The sequence below is a fragment of the Phaethon aethereus genome (assembly GCF_964289735.1).
Source record: "Phaethon aethereus genome assembly, chromosome: 20".
Classification (NCBI taxonomy): Eukaryota; Metazoa; Chordata; class Aves; order Phaethontiformes; family Phaethontidae; genus Phaethon; species Phaethon aethereus.
This window is the reverse complement of record NC_138596.1, coordinates 4162103-4182261: the sequence shown is the minus strand read 5'-3', so window position 1 is coordinate 4182261 and position 20159 is coordinate 4162103. Positions and strand designations below refer to the sequence as shown.

The 20159-nt window shown below is 54.0% G+C and overlaps 1 protein-coding gene across 5 annotated transcripts in view; it reads left to right on the top strand.

Annotated features, from left to right (window-relative positions):
- ASTN2 (astrotactin 2) overlaps positions 1-20159 on the top strand; it is a 358363-nt gene that overhangs the window by 119068 nt on the left and 219136 nt on the right. For all 5 annotated transcript variants that reach the window (XM_082009184.1, XM_082009183.1, XM_082009180.1 and 2 more), the window contains one exon: positions 14028-14174. In XM_082009184.1, coding sequence (XP_081865310.1) covers positions 14028-14174 — 147 coding nt within the window. The remainder of the gene's footprint in view (positions 1-14027; positions 14175-20159) is intronic.

Genomic DNA, 20159 nt, shown 5'->3' with positions numbered 1-20159 from the left:
AAGGCAATTAAAAGGAACAAATTCAAAATGAGGGCTGGGGCAGGGATTTGTAGACCAGAATCCCTTCAGGCTTTTTTCTGAGTTAGAGGAGCTGAGAAACTGAAATATCATCTGCAGTTTGAAATTAGTCTCCAGATTTCCTCCGGTCCCATCACGCTGGATCGTTTTTGTTCGGGACCCTCGGATCAAGCTCTTTGGTGGACGACAGGGCGAGCCTTGCTGCTGCATTTGATAAATCACTGTCAGGGAATAACTATGTTGGGAAGCAATTTAAAAATTGCACAGTGGGTCTGCTCCCTCCGTTTGTTTTCTGTATTAAGCTGGGCATCGGCAGAGCGCAGCACGGCAGATAGAAGCCTGCGCCCATCGCAGCAAGCACGGCCCCATTTGTTTCGACGATTAGGCATTCCGATAAACGCTCGCAGTGTGTTTATTTGAATGTGAAATTACCTCAACACCTATGATCAGCTTGATGACTGCACACAGGAATAAACACATGCATGCACAGGGGCATATTGCGTTTGTTCCTGCCGAAAGGCAGGGCGTTCAATTTTTTTCTTTTCCATGTGTTTTAGAACCACAAGAAATTCTCACCGAGTTTAAAACGAGCTTTTGATGAAAAGCAGGGAGAGAATTCGTGAGCTGAAGTTACCTGTTGCAGTACGAACATAGCTGCATTAAGGGGAAAATGATTTGCGATGTTTGCTTTGGAAGAGAAGGAAGAAATCGGTTGTGTTGCAAACAGGAGCAAAATAAATGGTCCCAAAAAGTCGCTGGTGCAGGGGGAAGACTTCCCAAGTGCTGAAGTGATTTTTTCAATGAGTTATTCTGAAATACTGGGCTGGGTGACAGTCCTTGGGTACTTCGGAGAAGTTGCTGAAGTTTGGGTTTTTTTCACCTACCGCAGTGGAAGGGGGAGATGGTGTGTGAGCGAGGTGTGGAAAATGGTGTTTTAATGAAAAGCAGATAAATCTTTGCTTTCCCACTGCCTTGATGCCATTCCCTGTGGGGTCAAGTGCTCCATCAGTCTCTCGAAACAGGCTCACGCTGTTAGGCTGGGTACAAAGATATTCTTATTGACATATATGTTGGCTTTGGGTTGTTTGTTTAAGCTTCCTTGTAGGGCAAATACAAAAGAATAGATAAATGGGGAAAATCCCTTTATTTTTCTTTGAATAAGCTGTTGTTCACCTGGGCAGCTTTGATGGCTGGGTTTGAAGGGAATTCAAGAGAAGAGCTGCCTCGCGCGCTTGCACAGAGCTGGCTGTTAGATCTATGTTAGCGTTTGAGTGATGCTGCGAGAACCTGGTTTGTGCGTGTTCGGGGGCGGCTAACCGAGGGAATTGTCTTGCATAAAGTCCTCATTGTATTTTCCCTCCTGTCTAGCTAAATTTTGCCATCGCTGCGTCCTTGAAAGGAATTTTCCATTATCCTTTCATTGACTCTTCTCTCCCTTGTGGAAGGTAGGCAATAGCTTAGTGGGAAGTCACAGTACCAAACTTGTAATTATAAGTTCAGCAAAGATCCATAATTGGATGAGATCATAACTCTAATAGAGAAGGATGCATCGTCAGATACGGTTAATTCTTACAATGATGTTCCCGTATCGATTTCGCCGTGGTTGCGTGTCATTGCAGGTGCCATGAGGTAGTTATCAGGTCCAAGGAGAGAGATTCCTCAGGGTTTCTCTCTTTGGATTAGGTTTTGCAGGATTGAGCCTAATTACTGATACTGTCAAGACATTGATCCCAGCCGACGCGATGGGAAGTTTCCACTTCGGTGGCGCGTAGGTTCGCTTTTACTTTGAGCTTTGTTGAAGCCGGCTGGTTAAGTGGTCGTGGGCTTTGTCTCTTGTAGAAGAAAGACTGCAGGTTTCTTAGTGCCTTGGCAAGGTATCTTGGAGGGACATTCCCACAGGTAAATATCGAGCGTGGGAGAGCTTGTTCTGGTTATCTTGGGAGCAGCAGACACATTGGTATCTGGGTTTCAATGCTGGAACACACCGAGAAGTAAATCCGATCAGTCCGGGCACAGAGGCAGGGACGGCTGAGGCATCACCTTCTTTGGTCCCCGCACACCGCGCCATGCATCTTCCCGGCTTCTAGGTCTTCTAAGCCCCTTGCGCTTACGTTCCCCCGTCTTTGGAAAGTCCCCAGAGAAGTTAGAGGAGGGGAGAGTGTAAGAAGTAATGCAGAAGAGACCTTCCCACGGGGCCTTGGTCCTTGTCTGCTGTTGGGCTCGGTCCCATCTCTGGGATTTGAGCTGGGAGCGGCAACGCTGGTCATGGGGGCTGTGGAGCACTGGCTCATGCCAAGAAGTGCTGTGTTCGTGCCCGCCGCCAGCGAGGCATCCCTTTTCTCCATCACAGCCCTGTGCCCGCGCCAGCTCTCCGTCCTCTGCTTCTTTTTGGTGGATCCGTGTCACCTCCGCTCTGGGTGGCAGCGCTGACAGCCGGGCTGGCATGCAGTCCCAAGGGAGCTGGAATTTGGACGTAATGTCCTGCTTTTCCAGGTGAAACAAGTCCTGGGAGAGGCTGTCGGGCCATGCAGAGCTCCGTGCTGGGAGGCTGGAGGGACTGTCCGCGGGGGCCGGGGGTGACTGGTTTGCTTCCTCCTGCTGACCCTCGTTACTGACTCCACGAGGTTTTCCAGAAATTAGATTTTCTTGCAACCTGTTTGCAACAGGTTTGTGCACACCAGGGCTCTGCTTGCTGGGGGGGCTGGCTCTCCCCTTCCCGGCTCCCCCGGGAGAATCGGGAGGCGTGGGAACCTCCTCGCCTGCCGGCTGCGGCACGCGGAGGGCTCCCGTCTCCGAGCTGTCAGTCATCACGCCTTTCACCCGTGCTGAAGTCTCGGTGAGAGAAAACCTGCCAGTGTTGTAGAGATGCGAAACCCACATCCCCAGCTGCCCGTCGCGGGTGATACCAAGCTTTGACACTTACTCAGTTCCTCTCTTCTCCTGAGCAGCGTGGGACGTGTTTAGCCTGAGTTTGAGAGGAAAATACTAGTAGCTCTGGCGTGGTGCTACCACCTCCTGCCCGGCAGAACAGGTCCAGCGCCGGGCGTGACGTTGCAGTGCCTGCCCGACGGCTGTTCGGAGGGAAGAGCGGGGAGAAAAGAAGCGGCATGGCAACTCCAAGGCCGTGCCAGGCTCCCGGCAGCGGCGGGATGGCCGCGCTGCACGGCTCCTCGGGGACTCGGTGAGGCTGGCGAGGCCCCCGGCTTGCTGCTGGGGAGGGGAGAGGCGTGAGCGAGCCTCCCCCACCTCCGCCTGCTCCCTCGGGCCCCGGAGCAGCTGCTCTGTAACACTGAAACGTTCCTGCTCTTTTAAAGCCCCTTCTAGGAGGAGGTTGCTAAGGGGTAAATGAGGAGTAAGTCGGTGTCGCGTCGGGTCTGCGGGGTGGGTGCCGTGCAGCTGCCTGTGTTAGGGGAAACTGAGGCACGGAGGGCGTCGGTGTTGTGCAGAGACCCTGCGAGGGGCTGAGCATCTCGACCCTCTCCGTCTCGGAGACGTGGAGAGCCTCTGCCCCCTCCTGCAGCCCGGCCCTTGTCTGGGCCCCCGGGACCTGCCGGGGGCCCCCACGGCTGCTGGCGGCCGCCGGGGCCAGGGCCGGGGCCTGGGCTGATCCCGCTCCTCTTGTCAAGCAGGAAGGCCAGGTACAGCGGGCTGCCGGAAGCGCTGATGCGACGCGGCGCTGGGTGCAAGCGCAAAGGGGTGCTGTCGGTGCTGGGACGTGCTGGAGGGTGCCCAGAGGCGCGGTGCCCCAGCTGGCGTCGCGCTGGAGGGGCTCTCTTCAGGCAGGCCCTGGCATCTGCCTCCGCCCGCACTGGGCCACCCCGAGCCCGCTCCTCTGCGCTCGGGTCTGGGGTCGCTTCGCCCCTCTTGGCATCGCCTCTGCTGCAGCCAGCTAAAAGAGGGGGGAGGAGGTATCGCACCCTGTTTTCACGCATAGCTTTCATCTAGGTGGTACCTTCCCATGCAACGCTACAGGCTTGGGGAGGAGTGGCTGGAGAGCAGCCCGGCGGAAAGGGACCTGGGGGTGCTGGTCGACAGCCGGCTGAACATGAGCCAGCAGTGTGCCCAGGTGGCCAAGAAGGCCAACAGCATCCTGGCCTGTATCAGGAATAGTGTGGCCAGCAGGAGTAGGGAAGTGATCGTGCCCCTGTACTGGGCACTGGTGAGGCCGCACCTTGAATCCTGTGTTCAGTGTTGGGCCCCTCACTACAAGAAGGATGTTGAGGTGCTGGAGCGTGTCCAGAGAAGGGCAACGAAGCTGGTGAGGGGTCTGGAGCACAACTCTTATGAGGAGCGGCTGAGGGAACTGGGGTTGTTTAGTCTGGAGAAGAGGAGGCTGAGGGGAGACCTTATCGCTCTCTACAACTACCTGAAAGGGGGTTGTGGCGTCGAGGGTGTTGGTCTCTTCTCCCAAGTAACTAGTGATAGGACGAGAGGAAACGGCCTCAAGTTGCAACAGGGGAGGTTTAGATTGGATATTAGGAAAAATTTCTTCACTGAGAGGGTGGTCAGGCATTGGAACAGGCTGCCCAGGGAGGTGGTGGAGTCGCCATCCCTGGAAGTGTTCAAAAAACGTGTGGATGTGGCGCTTCAGGACATGGTTTAGGGGACATGGTGGTGCTGGATTAATGGTTGGACTTCATGATCTTAAAAGTCCTTTCCAACCTAGTGATTCTGTGATTCTGTGATTCTGTGATTCCCAGACCAGCAACCCGCTGCCATCCCAGGAGAGCTCCCCAGCACCCCGGGGAAGGGAGGACCTGGTTTTGGGAGGCTCTGGGGCTGAGGTCTCCATGAGGAAGGCACCCGGCTGTTTCCAAAGCACGTGGTGACGGTTTAGACAAATTAGCAGAGTCCAATTAGGTACCTTGGATCGGTGTCAGCTGCGCGTGTGCGCGCGCATGCGTATGCCTTGCTGGCTGGCGAAGTCTTCTGAGGGCTGTTAGAGAACGAGAAGCTGAGCTTTGATCTGCCTCTGTATTTGGTGTTTAAAACAAGGCCTTTTAGAAGGGACTATTAGGTATTCGGAGTCTGTTACATATGAGGAAGCTTTGCTTTGATCCTCTGCTGTCTCCGGAGGCAGCAGACACTTATTATTTCGTGGGGAGCTAAACGAAATGCAGAATGAAATTTGGGTACCGTTCTCCGTGCTCTGCCGGTCCCCCCGGCCCCGCCGAGGCTGAGCGAACGCTGCGGGCAGCACGTCGCCCCACCTCTGCCGTGGTCCTCGGGGAGCCGTCCCCCGGGCTCTGCGCCGGGTTCGGCTCCCCACGCCAGCAGCCGCCACACCGGGGAGGCAGCACCGGGGGTCGAATGGGATGCAAAAGGCCATGAAGCAAACGTGTTGACTTGGGTCGCTCACAGTAGCAAGAGGGGGTAATGGGTCTGTCTGTGCCTCGTGCCGTCTGTCTGTGCTCGGGGAGCCTCCTCCCACCCTGCCGGCACTGGCAGCCCTGTGCCCTCTCAGCTGCTGCCCATCCCCTCCCCGTGCGGTCAGCCTGTGCTGCGGGGACAGACGGACGGGTCAGTGCTGGTGTCTGGTGCGTCCCCAGCTGGGTGATGGCACGTGGAGCCGTGCCGCTCTCTCTGAGGCCAGGGAAGAGCACCCCAGAGGGCATAACCGGTGTCCCATGCGCCCTGGACGCCCCCAGATCCCTGGGGATGAGATACTTCACGGTACAAGTCCCGCCTGTACCTCCCGGCAGAGGCTGGCGCAGCCCCTGCCTGGAGCCCTGCCGTGGCCCGGCGCGGCGGTGCCGATGAGGGACGCCGGTCATGTCCAACCTTTCTCGGCTCTCGGCAGCTCCGTCAGGGATGCTGTTTTGCCAGCGAGCAAGCGAACGCGGCGCTTTTGCGTGGCGGCTCGTTTCACTGGCGGAGCAAGCAGGCGCCGCATCAGCACCCGGGAGCCACCCAGAGCCCCCCTCCATCCCCGGTAGACTGTGTCTGGGCGCTGGGCTGGGCTTGCTCCAGAGGCCGCTTTGGTCCAGTAAATCCCCGCTGGCTGTAGGTGAGGGGGTGCACACACACCCCTGCCTGTGCTAGGGGTGCCGAGCTTTCGAGGAGAGGGGCTGTTGCGGGAAGCGTGAGCTGGGGAGCAGGGGGGTCCGCAATTAAAGCGGTTGTGGTGCCGCGGCAGCCGCAGGCTCTTTAACTTCCCCGGACTGCGCTAGAGATAACGGCTTTTACATCTGTTCCTGGAGGCAGTGTGGGTCTTTCTATTTATTTATTTATTTTTTGATTGTATCTGATACAGCCTCAGCGAGTAATTGAGTGTTTGAGAGTGAAAAATTATCTCTCCGGCTTGGCCCTTATCTTGACAGCAAAGCAGCACTTTTAATTTAATTTTGTTCAGAGCATGTGGGTAACAAATTTCACTAATCGCTCTGCTGTCGCCCTCCGCATGGTAACGAGTCTCTTGTTTCCCAGGAAGCTGAACATAAACGCGGCGCTGGATGCGGGCGGGAGGAGGGCGAGGGTTCGCGCCGGCTGGAAAATGAAGATGTGTTTCGGCACCGGTGCTCGGCGCGCCCGTGACGCGATGGATTTATCTCCTGGCTGGGGCAGGGGGAGGAGTGGGAGGAGGTGGAGGTCACGCCGTGCTGGTGAAGCTGGCCCTTGGCTGCGGGGGAAACTGAGGCACAGAGGGGATGTGCTCCAACCCCTGGGGAGCCGTTGCAGAGCGGGGATTTTTAGTCCCACCTTGCTGGGCCATTTTGCCTCTATTCCAAAAATAACGGAGGAAGGGAAAAGATGGTTTGGGGTTTTTGGGGCGTTGGGTTTTTTTGCTTTGCATGTGTGGCTTTGGAGGTCCCAGCGCAATTCCCAGATCCCAGACTCTGGGATCTGCCTGGCAGGGGTGATGGGAGAGCAGGCAGGGCCTCGGTGGGCAGCGTGGTGGAGGTCCAGCAGCGATGGGCAGCTCGCCGGGTGCTGGGGCATCTCCTGCCAGGTCCCTAGCCCTCCACGGCCGCCTGGCCTCCATCACGGCTCCCTCTCGGTCTCCGAAATCAATTCAGCCGTCTGACCAGCCCTTCGCTTGCCAACTGCAATCCTCCCTGGGCTGTGACTCACCACGAGCTATTTCATAGATAATGATTACTTTTTTCCCCTCTTTTTTCCTGTAGGAATAATGTTTTCGTTACACTGTGTTGAAAATTGCTTTCCCTCCTCCTTGAAATGAAGCCTTCCACTCAGATTTGCCTTTGTGTTTGTATATTGTAAAATTGGGACTCTTTGGAGTTTAAAACAAAAAAAAAAATCAGGCCTGAATTCCAGGAGAAGTGTTTGCATCGATTTGCGTGAAAGAAAATTCTAGTGCAGGCAATCTCTGCCTTTAGATATCTAACTGTTTCTTTAATGTGATTTTATCTCAACTGGTTCAGCACCGAGAACATGAAAGCAAAACTGACTTCATTGATTTTAATTGTCCATGCCCAGAGAAACGCAAAAAATGTAACAGCTCCAGGAGAGCAAATTGGGTTTGCACAAATTCTTCCCCTTTGCTGTGCTGGGGATGTCTAAGACAGGCAGGCAGGAGAACCTGCCTGTGGTGACCCTGCCTATGATTGTGGGGCTGGAGGTGATGACCATGGTGGTGAGGGGGCTGGAGGTGGTGGTCCTGCTAGTGAGGGGTATGGAGGTGGTGACAGGGCTGGAGGTGGTGGCCCTGGTGGTGATGCGGCTGGTGGGTCAGCAAAGACCAGCATCTCAATCTGTGCCACCTCAGTCATCTCCACTTCCCTGCTTCCCTCCGCTGCCTCTTCCTTGTCCAGCCTTCAGGGCTTTTCCTTTCCCTCCGCTTCCCCCCTTCCTCCTCCTCCTCCTCATGATTGAAATTTGCTGGTGGCGTCTCCCCGCGAGCTGCTGGCGCGATGTTTCAGAGCAAAGGGGGAGCGCCACTGGCAACTGTATAAATAGGACGTAAATACATTTATTCAGTACACGAGGCATTAAAACTCCAGGAGCACGTAAAGAGCCAAGGCTCAGGCTGCTGGAGGAGCGGGAGAGCTGGCCGGGGCGAGCGGGGTCCGACAGCCCGGCCCTGGCCTCCCCGCGCTGGCCCTGCCACCCCTCAGCGTCCTCCTCGCCCTAACCCATGCCCCAGCGCTGCCTTTCCTGCAGCCCCCCATGCCGGACTGGAGGACACCTCAGCTAATTGCTAGTGAGCAATGCATAAATGTTAATATTAATCTGATTCAGCATGCGCTTAGCAAGATCAAATCCTCTATAAATCTAAAAGTGTCTGATCACACCCTTCTGCTGCACAATGCAGCCGTCTTTCCTCCTCGCTTCCCCCTGTCCCTTCTTGTGTGTGCCCTCTCTGCCTTCCCGGAGGTGAGGGGGGTCTCCCCGGGGGTCTCTCAGGCGTCCCGGGCACGGGGCGAGCGAAGCCGCCAGGTCAGGGCTGCTCCATCCTGCTGGAGACGGCCCCGTGCCCACACCCTGACCTGGATCTAGGCTGTAGGTGTGGGCGCTTTCACTCGGGACTTGTCCAAGGCAAAGGTGGAGAAGGTGCCTGCTCGAGGAGGGGCTGGGGCCAGGCATCGTAGAGAGGGCACGCCATGAAACGCCCGCACGTGTTCTCACCCCGCTGCTCAGGTGCTGCCCGGGTGTGCATTGCATCGGCATCCATCCCCTTCTGAGGGAAGTGGCTCTGGGGCAGAGTGATTCACGAAGACTTCGTGGGGGCCATGGTGCCAGGGAGCTGTGTCTGCTGGAAGGAGGATGTTCTGTCACATGCCATGCCATGCCATTCCATGCCATGCCATGCCATGCCACGCCACACCATGCCACGCCATGCCACACCACGTGTCTGGTGTGCTGGAGGAAGAGGGACCATCCCGATGGCGAAGGGGTGGGGGGGCCGTGGCGAGGGGCAGAGGCGTGGGGCAGGGAGGGGAGATGGGCAGTGCTGCTGCCCGGTGTAGGGGTGCTCGTGGCAAAGGCCGCCTGCCAACACCGCTGCTCATCTTAATTGGTGTTTGATTTGATTCAACATGATCCCCCTCTTGTAAAACACCGTGAGATGTTTCTGTGTGTGAGGGTGTCCTGGAAACGCTGTTGTACCATATTAATGAGTCTCTGCTGGAACATAAAGAAGGATCATTAGGAGCGACCAACTCCTCTGACGCGCCAGCGGCGTGCCTTGGGAGCGGCGCGGGGATGCCGGGGACGCGAGATGGGCTGCGGCGGGTCGGCTGCTCCCCAGGGTGCCGGGGGAGCTGCTCGCCCCACGCCGGGCGCTTCTGCATGCGGCACGGCGGCCGGGCGCTGGCGGCTGCGCCGCGCGTTGCTAAGCAGTTCAGGCACTCGCTGTTCTCCTGCTCGGTTTCCTCATCCCCGTCTTCCTCGGGTGGTAGAAATACATTTTAATATCCGAATAGCCACGAAACATTCTGTATTATGCTATTATCTCGGGGGGGGGAAGATTGCAAAGCACTTGGCGTTTAACACCCACATATGGCTAACACCATGGGCTGCATGCTGATAAAGATTGGGTAATTAAAGTTTATTTTTTTTATAGACTAATCTCCCAAGCATGTATTTATGAGCCTGATTTAGAAACATCATATTACCAAGAGCGCGGGATATTTGTGTTGCTCGTAAATCCATGTGTTCTGAACATACCTTTTTTTTACCCTTAAATTTAGGCAACTGCCAATATTAAGAAGAAATGAGCTCGGAGTTTTGTTGGGTTTTTTCCTCCCCTTGTCCTTTAGGTGGGCAAGGGAAAACGTACAAAGCAATGAGTAATTATCTGCACAAGGAAATGATATTTCAAAGGAGACACGGTGCGTTTGGAGGGGCTGTTTGCAGAGTGTTTACACCAGTGGCTCTGAATTTATCTTCATCTTGGAGCAGGTGCAAAATCTTCAGGGGAACGTGGTGCTTCGCAAGCTGTTCCTGAGCGGTCTGTAGAGGGACCTGCATCTTCTCCGGGAGGCCGGGGCTGGGTTAATTGGCACCGGGGTTATAGGGGCAAAAAATCCTGAGTGGGAAAGGTGGTGGTGGCAGGAGCCCCTCTGACTGCGGTCCTGGCTGTTCCTCTCGTCTTCCAGACTAATTAAGCTGCTGTTAATTGGATCGCTAGCAGGAGGCATCTCAGGTATGGTTCTGCCCTAAAATGGAGCAGTCTGCCCTTCCTTTCTGCTTCTCTCTCCTTTGCTCTTGCAGGCGGGGGGGAGAGGTCATTTCACCCTGTTGGGGAATACTTCGTTTCTTCTTGTTCTTCATCCTCACTGTGTGTCCTGCCTGCCGCTCTGCCTGCCGCTCTGCCCGCTCCTCGGGCGCAGGCTCCCTGGGTCTGCCTCCTCCAGGAGGCCCCGCGGACCGTCGCTTTCCCCCTAACACAGCCCGACTGAGTGCCCAAACACCCGCTCGCTCATTCTGTTGCAACCATCCAAAACACAACAGAAACATGTTTAATTAAAAGTATAGAGAGGTCATCTCAATAGATGAAGGATTTATTAGGGCAGAGGAACCTGGAGAGTGAGTTTGGTCTCAGCCGTGCCTGGTCGCCACCTTTCTCTTGGGCTTTTTGGATACCACAAGACCCAAATGAAGACTTGCATTGGGTGCTGAGGCTCTCAGGGCTCCTGAGTCCCATCAGCCATTCATGAAGGTCTTGCATTCCACCCCACGCTTCCTCCTCTTGGTCAAGGAGGTTGATACCAGCGTGTTCAGTGGACCTGGGTTTGTAAATCTGCACTCCCTGGAAGTCCGGAGATGACAAGGAGAGGAGGACAGGCTTCACCCAGGCAGAGCTCCTGTCTCCAGTGTCTCGAGGTGTTGTGGTTTATATGGCACTGCCTGAGTTACGGAAACCAGTTTGATCACCCTCTGGGCCAAGGAAGGAATTGGTTGTTTTGTCTAGAACGGGAGTGCGAAGCCCTGGTGAATCCATTGAGGCAGGTTTGGTTAGCAGTGGCTTGCTAAGAATACATTTGCTTGTGGTTTTAGAGGCATGGCATGAAGCTGTTTACCTCCAGATGGGTGTTTAAATGCAACACAGGAGTGCCGCTGCTGGAGCATCAGTGGTCTGCAGAGCAGGTGATGGGACGGAGAATGGGAGCCATGTGCCTCTCTTTAAAGAACGAGGGAAGGATCTGCTTTGCCAACAGCCTCCCATCAAACTGGCAAACTGGCCGTGAGCGATGAAGAGCTGAGCTAGAAATCCAATTTCTGCTCAGGCAGAAGACCTGTCGTTTTGGTTCAGTTGGTCAAAGCCAATGTCAAGCAGTTCTAGAGGTCCATAATTAGGGCAGTGATGGAAATAAGCGGGGAGCAGGAGGCAGGGGAGTGGGAAGGTAGTTACAGGAGACTTGTAGCACATTGTCGCTTTCCTTGGACAGTCCAGGTCAAACTCATTGAGCTGTCATGGGCTTTTTGCTGTTTCAAACTCCTGTGCCCCTCTCCTCTTAGTCACGGGGAAAGAAGAAGCTACGTGAACCGATGGAGATGGGAGCTCCTGGAGCCTAATTCCTCCAGCTCCACTCCGGCTGCAGGATGGTGAAAGCTGCCATAGTACGTGTGATTCAGGCTCTTTGTGAAAAGGGGATAATACTCGTCTAACTCAGAAGGGATTTGTGATTTAATGTTTGCAAAGCACTTTAAGACCCTGGATTGAAAGGTGATTTGTAATGGTAAAATCCAGTGTTGTCTGGTCTATTGTATACTTGGCTGTGTCCAATTATCCTGATGGAGGCTTTTTTCCTTCTTTTTTTCTTTTTTCTTTTTTTTTTTTGCATTAGTGTAGTAACTCCAGCTAAACACAGGGTTTGTGGCAGGCACAGTATGCCCAGCAAGAGGATGAGTTTGCCTCCTAGAGAGGTGCTAACTTCATCAGCAGATGATAGGAATAAAGATTGGGAAGAAAAAAAGAGGATTGCAAGGTGAAGGGCGCAGCAGTTTGGCGATAAAGCTGTGAAATAGGGGTGGGAAGGCTGTTTAGATGATGCATGCATAAGGAAAATAAAAGATGCTTCATAAATAATCGATTTGCATACTCCTGTCGGTCACAGCGATGGGGGTGTTTTCCAGCAGATGAGCAGATTCTCTCGACCTGCAAATGCCAGTTGGAGCATCCACTGTGCAGGCTCCGTCCTGCGGCAGGGGACGCTTTGGGAGCGCACGCTGCCATGCCTGGCAAACGCAGGTCGTGCCGAGCGTGAGATCCCTGCCCTGGCACCAGCATCTCTAACAGCGGCTTCGGTCAAATTACAGGGTGTGCAAGTGCTAACTTGCTGGTTGTATTCCCTGTTCAATTTTCAAACTGATGCTTTTTGAATCTCGCCTGGCTGATGAGATGGTGAGGGCTGGGGAGCCGGGGGGGAGAGGCTGCGTTGGTTTCCAAAAATAAATGTCTTCGTCTGAATCCTGAGCAGGGATGTGGACAGGTCTGCCAGGAGCTCGGTCATCTCGGTACTTGACGGGGGTGCGGCTGGGGTTGATTGCCGGGCTGGGCCCTCTCTGGGGCATTGCTGTGCTCCCCAAGAGGTTTTTAACCGATGTCCCAAGCACCAGAGAAGGGACCCGGCTGCTCTGTGAGGTGTCTGTCGTTAGCTTCGAGCAAGGCAGAGCGCTGGTGCGAGGCATGGGACTGGGTGGCTGTGGGGATGCAGTGCCGTCGGAGCAGCCGTGGGGCAGCCCCCAGCTCCAGAGGGGCTGGGCAGGGAGGGGACCTGTGGTGCCCTAAGGATGCGGAGTCCAGGGCTGCTCCCTTCTTGGGCGATGGAGACCTGTTGATGGGGTAGCGGTGGCCAGGGGACAGTTTCTCCTGGTCATCTCCACCAATGGAGAGTGTCTCATCTGGACGCGTGGGCGCTCCTGGCCTGCGCCCAACAAGAGCATCCGAATCTCCTGGGGCAGCCAGGTCTCTCCCAATGCCTCTGTATTGCCCAGCTTCACCCCCTTCCTTCCCTTTGGGAATTGCTCTGTTTGGGGATTGCTCTGTCCCACCCAAATGTAGTTGACTCTGACTCATCTTAAAGCCGTGCCACTCCAAGGTGGTTTCCTGGTGGGTTTGTACCTGCTGCCATCCTCTGTAGACCTGCTGATGCTCGAGCTCCTTGTTGGCTTGTTGGCTTTCACCTAATGCCATCGGCTTAAAAAAAAAATCCTAATAAAATAGCAGCCACCAACCAAGCCTGGCCACGCGTGCAGGTCTGAGCGGAGCCACGGGGCGATGGGATCCCCCCAGCCTGCCAGGATGATTCCTCGGTGCAGGCGTCCCGTAGCCCTGGTGTCAGGCATGTGGCCTTCGAGATGTGGGGTGGCAGTCTGAGAGTGACCCACAGGCCGTGTGGGTGCCCGGCGGGGGCCGGGTGGGCTGGGTGCCTGCTTTGGTGGCTGGCTTTCCTGTGTCAGAAAATATTGAGCTGCTTTGTGGGAGATGCCGTAACAAAATAAAACGTCTCTTGTAGTGTCTCCTGCTTGTGAAAAGCAGCTGGTTCTGTAGGTTGCTTTGTTGTTTGTCGTAGCTCCCCTGTGATGACTGAATATTTGTATGTATTTGTGTAAATAATTAACACTCATCAGTGCAATATAATATCTACAGGTGTAGATTTCTCCTGGCCTTAAGGGAAAGCAAATAATGCCACGGTCCAGGCAGCTTTCGGATTTGGCTTCGTTATTTTTTTTTGACTTGACAAGAGTTGCCAAATAAACCAAGGCTGACGAGAAGTGATGGTGGCTTCGCGGGGGGAGCCTGGCAGGGGTGGTGAATGGCTCCGGAGATGGGGGATCCCAGGGAGTGGGTCTATACAGGGTTCTGAGCAGGTTTTCTCCCTCCTCTAGGAAAATGTAGTCCCCAAGACAGACGTAACTCAGTGAGGGAGACAACACGAATGTTAAAAACCCAACCAGCCAGGGTGTGATGGGGTTTGCAGGCCTCAAGAACTCTTCCAGTGCTACTGAGCTGTCTTTGCATCCGCGCAGGGAAGGGGGGAGGCCAAGCCAGACGCTGGTACAGCTTTGCCTTTTGGCCATCCACTCCTCTGTCTTCCTCCCAGGTTCGATGAAGAGCCCCGTCAACAAGACTGCGCTGACCCTGATCGCGGTCAGCTCCTGCGTCCTGGCTGTGGTGTGCGGCTCCCAGCTCTCCTGCCCACTGACCGTCAAGGTGACGCTCCACGTACCCGAGCACTTCATCGCGGACGGTAAGACCCTCTGGGGACTCGGACCCCGCTGCCCCGCCGGGTGTGTTTGGGACTGGGGGTCACTCTCTTTGGGAATTGCCCCAGCTGCGTTCGGCTGCAGGGATCCCGCTTCCCAGAGGAGCAAGGCGTGTCTGCAAGCCCGAGGCCAAAATCTCAATCGCATCTTTTTTTAATTATAATTATTATTGCTAATTATGTCTGATGGATATTCCTGTTTTTCTCCAAACTCGTTGACACGCCCTGGGAGCCTGCACAGACAGACGTCCTCCTGTCCCGCAGCAGCAAAGCTGCTCTCCCCAGCCCCTTGCAGCAGCGCGGAGTGAAATTGCTCGGATTTGAGCAAAGGCAAAGATGCTTTGAAAACTTAGACGAGGGCTGCTGTCACTGTTTATTGCTTTCTGCAACCGGGCTCCTTGCGTTTGCTGTGTTTCACTGACCTTTTCTTTATAATGTGCAGTGAGTGTCGAGTGCAAGTTTTTGGTAACACGAGGGCAAATTTCATTTTCTTCCAGCAGACGGGACCCATTATTCAGTCGGTTCCTACGCTTGTCTCACTGCTTGGGGTGTGTGGAGGGGTCACCTTTTCTCTGCCAGAAACGTGCTGCACGGAGCCGGTGCATCGCTGGCTGCTGCAATGTCCCACCACTTTGGGGGGACGGGATGGAGGGCAGCTCTTTGGGGGAATTAATATTTTGGGGAGAGGTAGGTGGTTAAAGAGGTGCGGTGGCCTGGCGGAGCAGGGGGTGATGGAGAGGGGCTGAAACCATCACCCCGTGGCAGGGAGGGACTTACCAGCGTGTTTGAAGTGGGACTCAGCCCTGCCAAGCGCGGTTTCTTCTTGGCCCTGATACACGTTCGTAGGACGTTACCTGCACCGCAACACCGAGAGGGCACATGCCCTCCCCAGCCCCACCGCTGGCCCTCGCTGCCTCGTTAACCCCACTTCTACGTCTACCCCTAACGATGCTTATGGGATGGGTGTTGTGTGCAGCAGGCTGATGACCCCGTGCCGGCGTGCGAGGCTGCCTCCGCTCTCATCCGTGAGGACACTTCTTAGCCGCTGACTCTGGAAATCGCAACCTAATCTCCAGGTACATGGGATATCCCAACGGGCAAAGCTTGGTCCTTAAAGAACAGAGGAGAGCATCTACTTTGTGGTCTCAGATTGGAGGAACTGAACATCGGTAGAGATGTGAAAAACACATAATTTGAAACAAGGGACTTGTCTACACCTTGACCTGTTTCTAAAAGGCTTTAAGGATTGTCCAGGCTGCACGTAAATATTCTGAAGTCTTCACAGATCATTATTTTGCGTAGCTGGAGAACAGAAACTCTTCTTGCACTTGGGAAATGAGGTTGTGCTGGTGTTAAGTCCTGTGCCTTTGAGATGAGTGCGGGCCAGTTCATCACTGGACTGGGAGTTCACAGCTGGTTTTGGTACTTGCTGAAGGTCAGCCAGGAAGGCAGTGATGGAGACAGGACCTTGGCATCCTGCTCCCGGCCTGCGGTTATGCCCAGGGAAGGCAGCGTGTCCTCCAGAAAGAAAATATAACAAAATGCAATGTGACTCTGTAGAATTAAAGTGAAAAGCTGAGCCTGTGCTTGTCACCGGAAAGGGGGTGGCAATGCAAATTATGCAAATACAGAGAACACTCGAATGGAAATGACAATGAAATACCAATAAAACAGATTAATATCCTTGAAACTGGGGAAAATGGGATGATCTCCAGACCTGACTTAATGACTTTTCTAAAGAGAAAGTGGCAAGAGGACTGGTAAAAAACGTTTTGGAGAAGAATTAAAATGAGCTTTGTAATGAAACTGTAAAATATAATTACAAACTGCAAAAACTTTTTAAATATTTTTTATGAGAAACAGTCAAATTCTTCAGATAGAAGCAGCCAAGACATTTTGCAGTGGCTATCACTTTTACTGAAATCTCATCATTTTATGCGATGGCAGAGTCCCTTGCCTGGGAAGAGAAAAGCTCTTAAAGTTGTCCCTCCTTTTTGAATAACGGCAAATCTCATGGCAGCACCCAACTGGCAGCAAAATAGCATAAAACATTTAAAGACATCACAGAAATGAGCCGGGTTGGGAAATTTTAATGTTACCCAGGAAAATGTGGCTGGCGGTGTTTGCAGAGGCTTGGCACCCGGAGTCGTAAGCTGATGGACAATAGGGGACTTGCCCCTCCCTGGCGATCTCCTGGCTGGGCTTAAACCTGCTTTTCGCCTGGGTACAAAAGGGGGTTGACATGTGGGCATCCCCATAAGCGAAGCGACGGTGGAGCTGATGTCTCTGGCCTGGCCCAGGCTGGGAGCTTTGATCAGTCTTAAACCAACCCCTCACGTGGCACCTGATGTTGCCCACCATGGCTCATAAATGTTGCCGTGCACTTGGTCTGGTTCCTGAAGCTCTTCTCTTCTGTATTTTGTGTGACGGTAAGGCAGGGATGGTGCCTTCAGGGGAGATGTTCCGGTGCGGGAGAAGGGTGCCCTTTCATTCCTTTTTGAAATGTAGTATTTCAGTAGATGCCAGTAGCCAAGGAAAATCTTAAAGTGGAGCAGCTACCAACACCTCTGCAAGAAGAGACAAAGACAGAGACTGAAAGAAATCCCTCTCCTAGCAGATGAAAACTCATCTTTGAGGGAAACTTTAGGCGCCAGCCAGCTCCAGCCGCCAGAGCCAAAGCCAAGCTGGGAAAAGGGGGGGGGGAAAGCCCCACCAAATGTCTCCAGCCTTGGAGGAAAGCTGCTCTCCCCCTCTGCAGTGAACAACGGCGCAGAGAAAGAGGCTCTCGAGCCAGCTGGAGTCGCAGGATGGGAAAGGGGAGGGGAAGGACTGGGACCAGAAGCCAACCGGCAGCAAAGCCTGGGAGAACATGTTCCAAGCAGCAGTATTAATAACCAGCCTGTCTCTATGGCCCTTACTTCTCTCTCACTGTTCGTTCTCTTCCTTTATTCTTATATATCAATATCCTCTATTGATGGGCTCCCCCCCGGCTCCTCTCCCCTCTGAGCAATGACTGCCCGGTGTGTCCAGCTGCTCTGCCTTCAGCTCACGGGCGGCCGAATCCGCCTCTTTGCTGGGCTGGGGCAGGCTGGGGACCTCCTGCCACTGGGCAACGGCTCGGTGCCTCTAAATCTCCTCTTAGGGATGCGATGGATGGTTGGAGCATCCTCTCCTCCCTTCTGCTGCTCCAGGGCGTCGTGTTTTGGGGCAGCCTCTGCCCGCGCTGAGCAGGAGGCATCGTTCTGATTTCGGAGACAGCTCGGATTTATAGAAAGACTTGTGGTGGCTTTTATGAGGATGTGGAAATGCAAAGCATTATTTAAAGGACCCTTTAGCAGTGTCAATGGGGGAAGAAAGGAAAGAGAGCCCCTCTATCTGAGCAATAAAACCCCTTATGAGAATGTGAGCCACTCAGCTCCATACATTCCGTAGTTGGGTTATTTTTTTTTCTTTCTTGTAATTCAAAAAGTAGAGCCACAGCAACGGGTGCAGCTCGCAGGGAAGGCAGGACTGGAGAAAGATACCCTGGAGGACTCAGCCTGGAGTATGTCCTTGCTGCACAACAGTTTGAAATATGGTTGCAATTAAAGCTTCCCATTTTTACAGCCTGCAAAGAGGTTAGATATGGCGTGGGTGGGTGTTTGTATCTGGATCCTTTAGTGGGAGAGGTAGGGGAGATCCTCTGGTGCGTACAGAAGGAAGCAAGAGCTACGTTTAGCAAGGGGCTTGTAGGGCCTCGTTTTGTAAGTGGAGATAAAGTAAAGGGCATAAAGCAGGTTTCTGTCACTTCATCTCGGAGCATTCACAACCCCCTTCCCTCCTCTCCCGAGACGCGAGCCGGAGGAGAGGTGGTAATCCCCCTGAAACCTCGCTCAGCTGCGGGCTGGGGCGTTTGTGGAGGTCAGGAGCCCCCCGACGAACGCTACCCTGCAAGCACCGGGGCGCGGAAGGCGGACCCAGGAGGTGGAATTGCCATGCTTTGGGTTTGAGTGTCTGCCAAGATGGCAGGGTTGGAGGAAGCTCTTTGTGCCTTCTTTTTTTTTTTCCTTTAAGCTTTGTGCATCTGCCCGTCTGAACCGTGACGTTCTGTGATTGTCACGCAGCTGATCGGTAATTGTTTCATCTGAAGATTATTTCCTACCTTCCCCCGCCGCAGTTTCCTCCAAGGCGCCGGTGGAATTGGATGCCGCTATTAGCAGCTTGTGTTAATTTTCCCCGAAGATTGCCGGAGCTCTGCAGATTGCAATTGTTGGACTTGCAACAACTTCTCATTTTGGTTTTAATTAAATGTGTTGCTTTAAATTGTTTGCTTTTGACATCTCCTGCTCAATCTTCTGCAGCCCTCAGAGGTGACCAGGCATTAGTTTGTGTCCTCAGGCGCTCGCTTGCGCGTGTGCTCGGCACGTGCTACGCATGCGGTCGCAGAGAAATGAGCAGCGGGAGGTGGGGGACCGGCCGCCTCCCCGTTCCCTTTTACAGCAAGGAAAAGCTGGAGACGCTCTTTGATCTACACGTGAAGCACCCCAGGTTTATACCAGAAGGATGGAGAAAGGGATCTGATACCTTTATCTCTCTGAGCTTCCAGAGAGACGCGGCCATAAGGGTCCCCCGTGTTCTCCAGCTGGTCCCAGCCCCACCAGCCCCATCTGAAATTGGTGGAGGGAATTCGCTGGCTTGAAATCAGGTATTTTCTTGTGCTGTTTTCTCCCGGGAGTCGTTCTGCTGCGGAGGTCCCTGTTTTGCCCTACAGAGACCTGGGTGAGGGCTTCAGCAGAAGCAATGCTTTCCCATTGCAGACTCGGTGCCGGGTCTGGCTAACCCGGACCCCGCGTGTTTCTGGCGAGGTGGCCATGTCTGGGGGCAGCTTTACAGATTGCATTCGATTCCATCAGCTCTTAATCACCGGGTCACCTCCGTGTCTGCATTACAGCTCACTCCTGCTCCCGCGCCTGTTTGGCTGGCAAGAAAATGTGAGCAAGTGGCTGCAGCGTTACCAGACATGAACTCTAAATATTAACATCAATTTATAAACTGTATCAGCATGGATCAAAGGGATTCTGAGACGGTTTTACGACATGAACACTCTTTGCATGAAGAACTAATACGATTCTGGAGGCTGAAGTACATCACATTTTTACTGTGCCTTCGACAGGCTTGTGATCCTGCGCTCGGCTCTCCCCCGTGCCGGCCCGGCTCCCGCGGCCGCGTGCCTGCCGCAAGCGCGCCCGGCTGCCGGGGCAGCCCCGTTTGCAAGGGAAGGCAAATGCCTCTTCCCTTCTCCTTTACAGGATTCATCGGAGCAAAGCTGCGGAGATTGGTGTTAATATTTGGATGGTGTCAGCAGGAGCCGGTTCAGAACTGGGAGTTGTTGCACCCTGAGGGAGGCAGGATGTGCCCACCACTAGGGAGGTGGCATCCAGTGCCTGCTGAGCTTCTGCCAACGCCATTTACCCTCTACTTTGGGAGGGATGGTGAGGGAAGACTACAGTAAGGCACAATGTCTTTGGCCAGCTAACCTGCTCCCTTCCTAGGTGGAGAGATGCAAACACTGACTTCTGCATCTGCAGGAGAGGCCCTGCCTGCTTGCAGCGTGGTGGTGGGTCAGTCCTGGGAAGCTGGCTTAGGCTTTTGAACAAGAATTCATGGGATCCATGCAGCAGCTACGACGCAGCAATGCAGCGAGGATCTTTGGAGGCTGCATGGCGAGGAACGTGCTACTTCACTTTATCGTTCTCCCAACAAGTAGCGTTGCTGAAGTGCAGTCTCTCGGTGAGTGGGTGGTAGCTTGCCTTAGTCCCATGGCACATTAACTTTGCACGTGCTGCCTCTTGGTTCTGTTTTCTGCCATCCGGGGAGGACGTTTGGTCTTGGTGCTGCCTGAAAAATCTCTATTCACACACAGTGTACATTTTTTAGAGCTTATCATAACTCGTCCATCATATACTTCGTGGAGTGATTAGATTTAGGCTG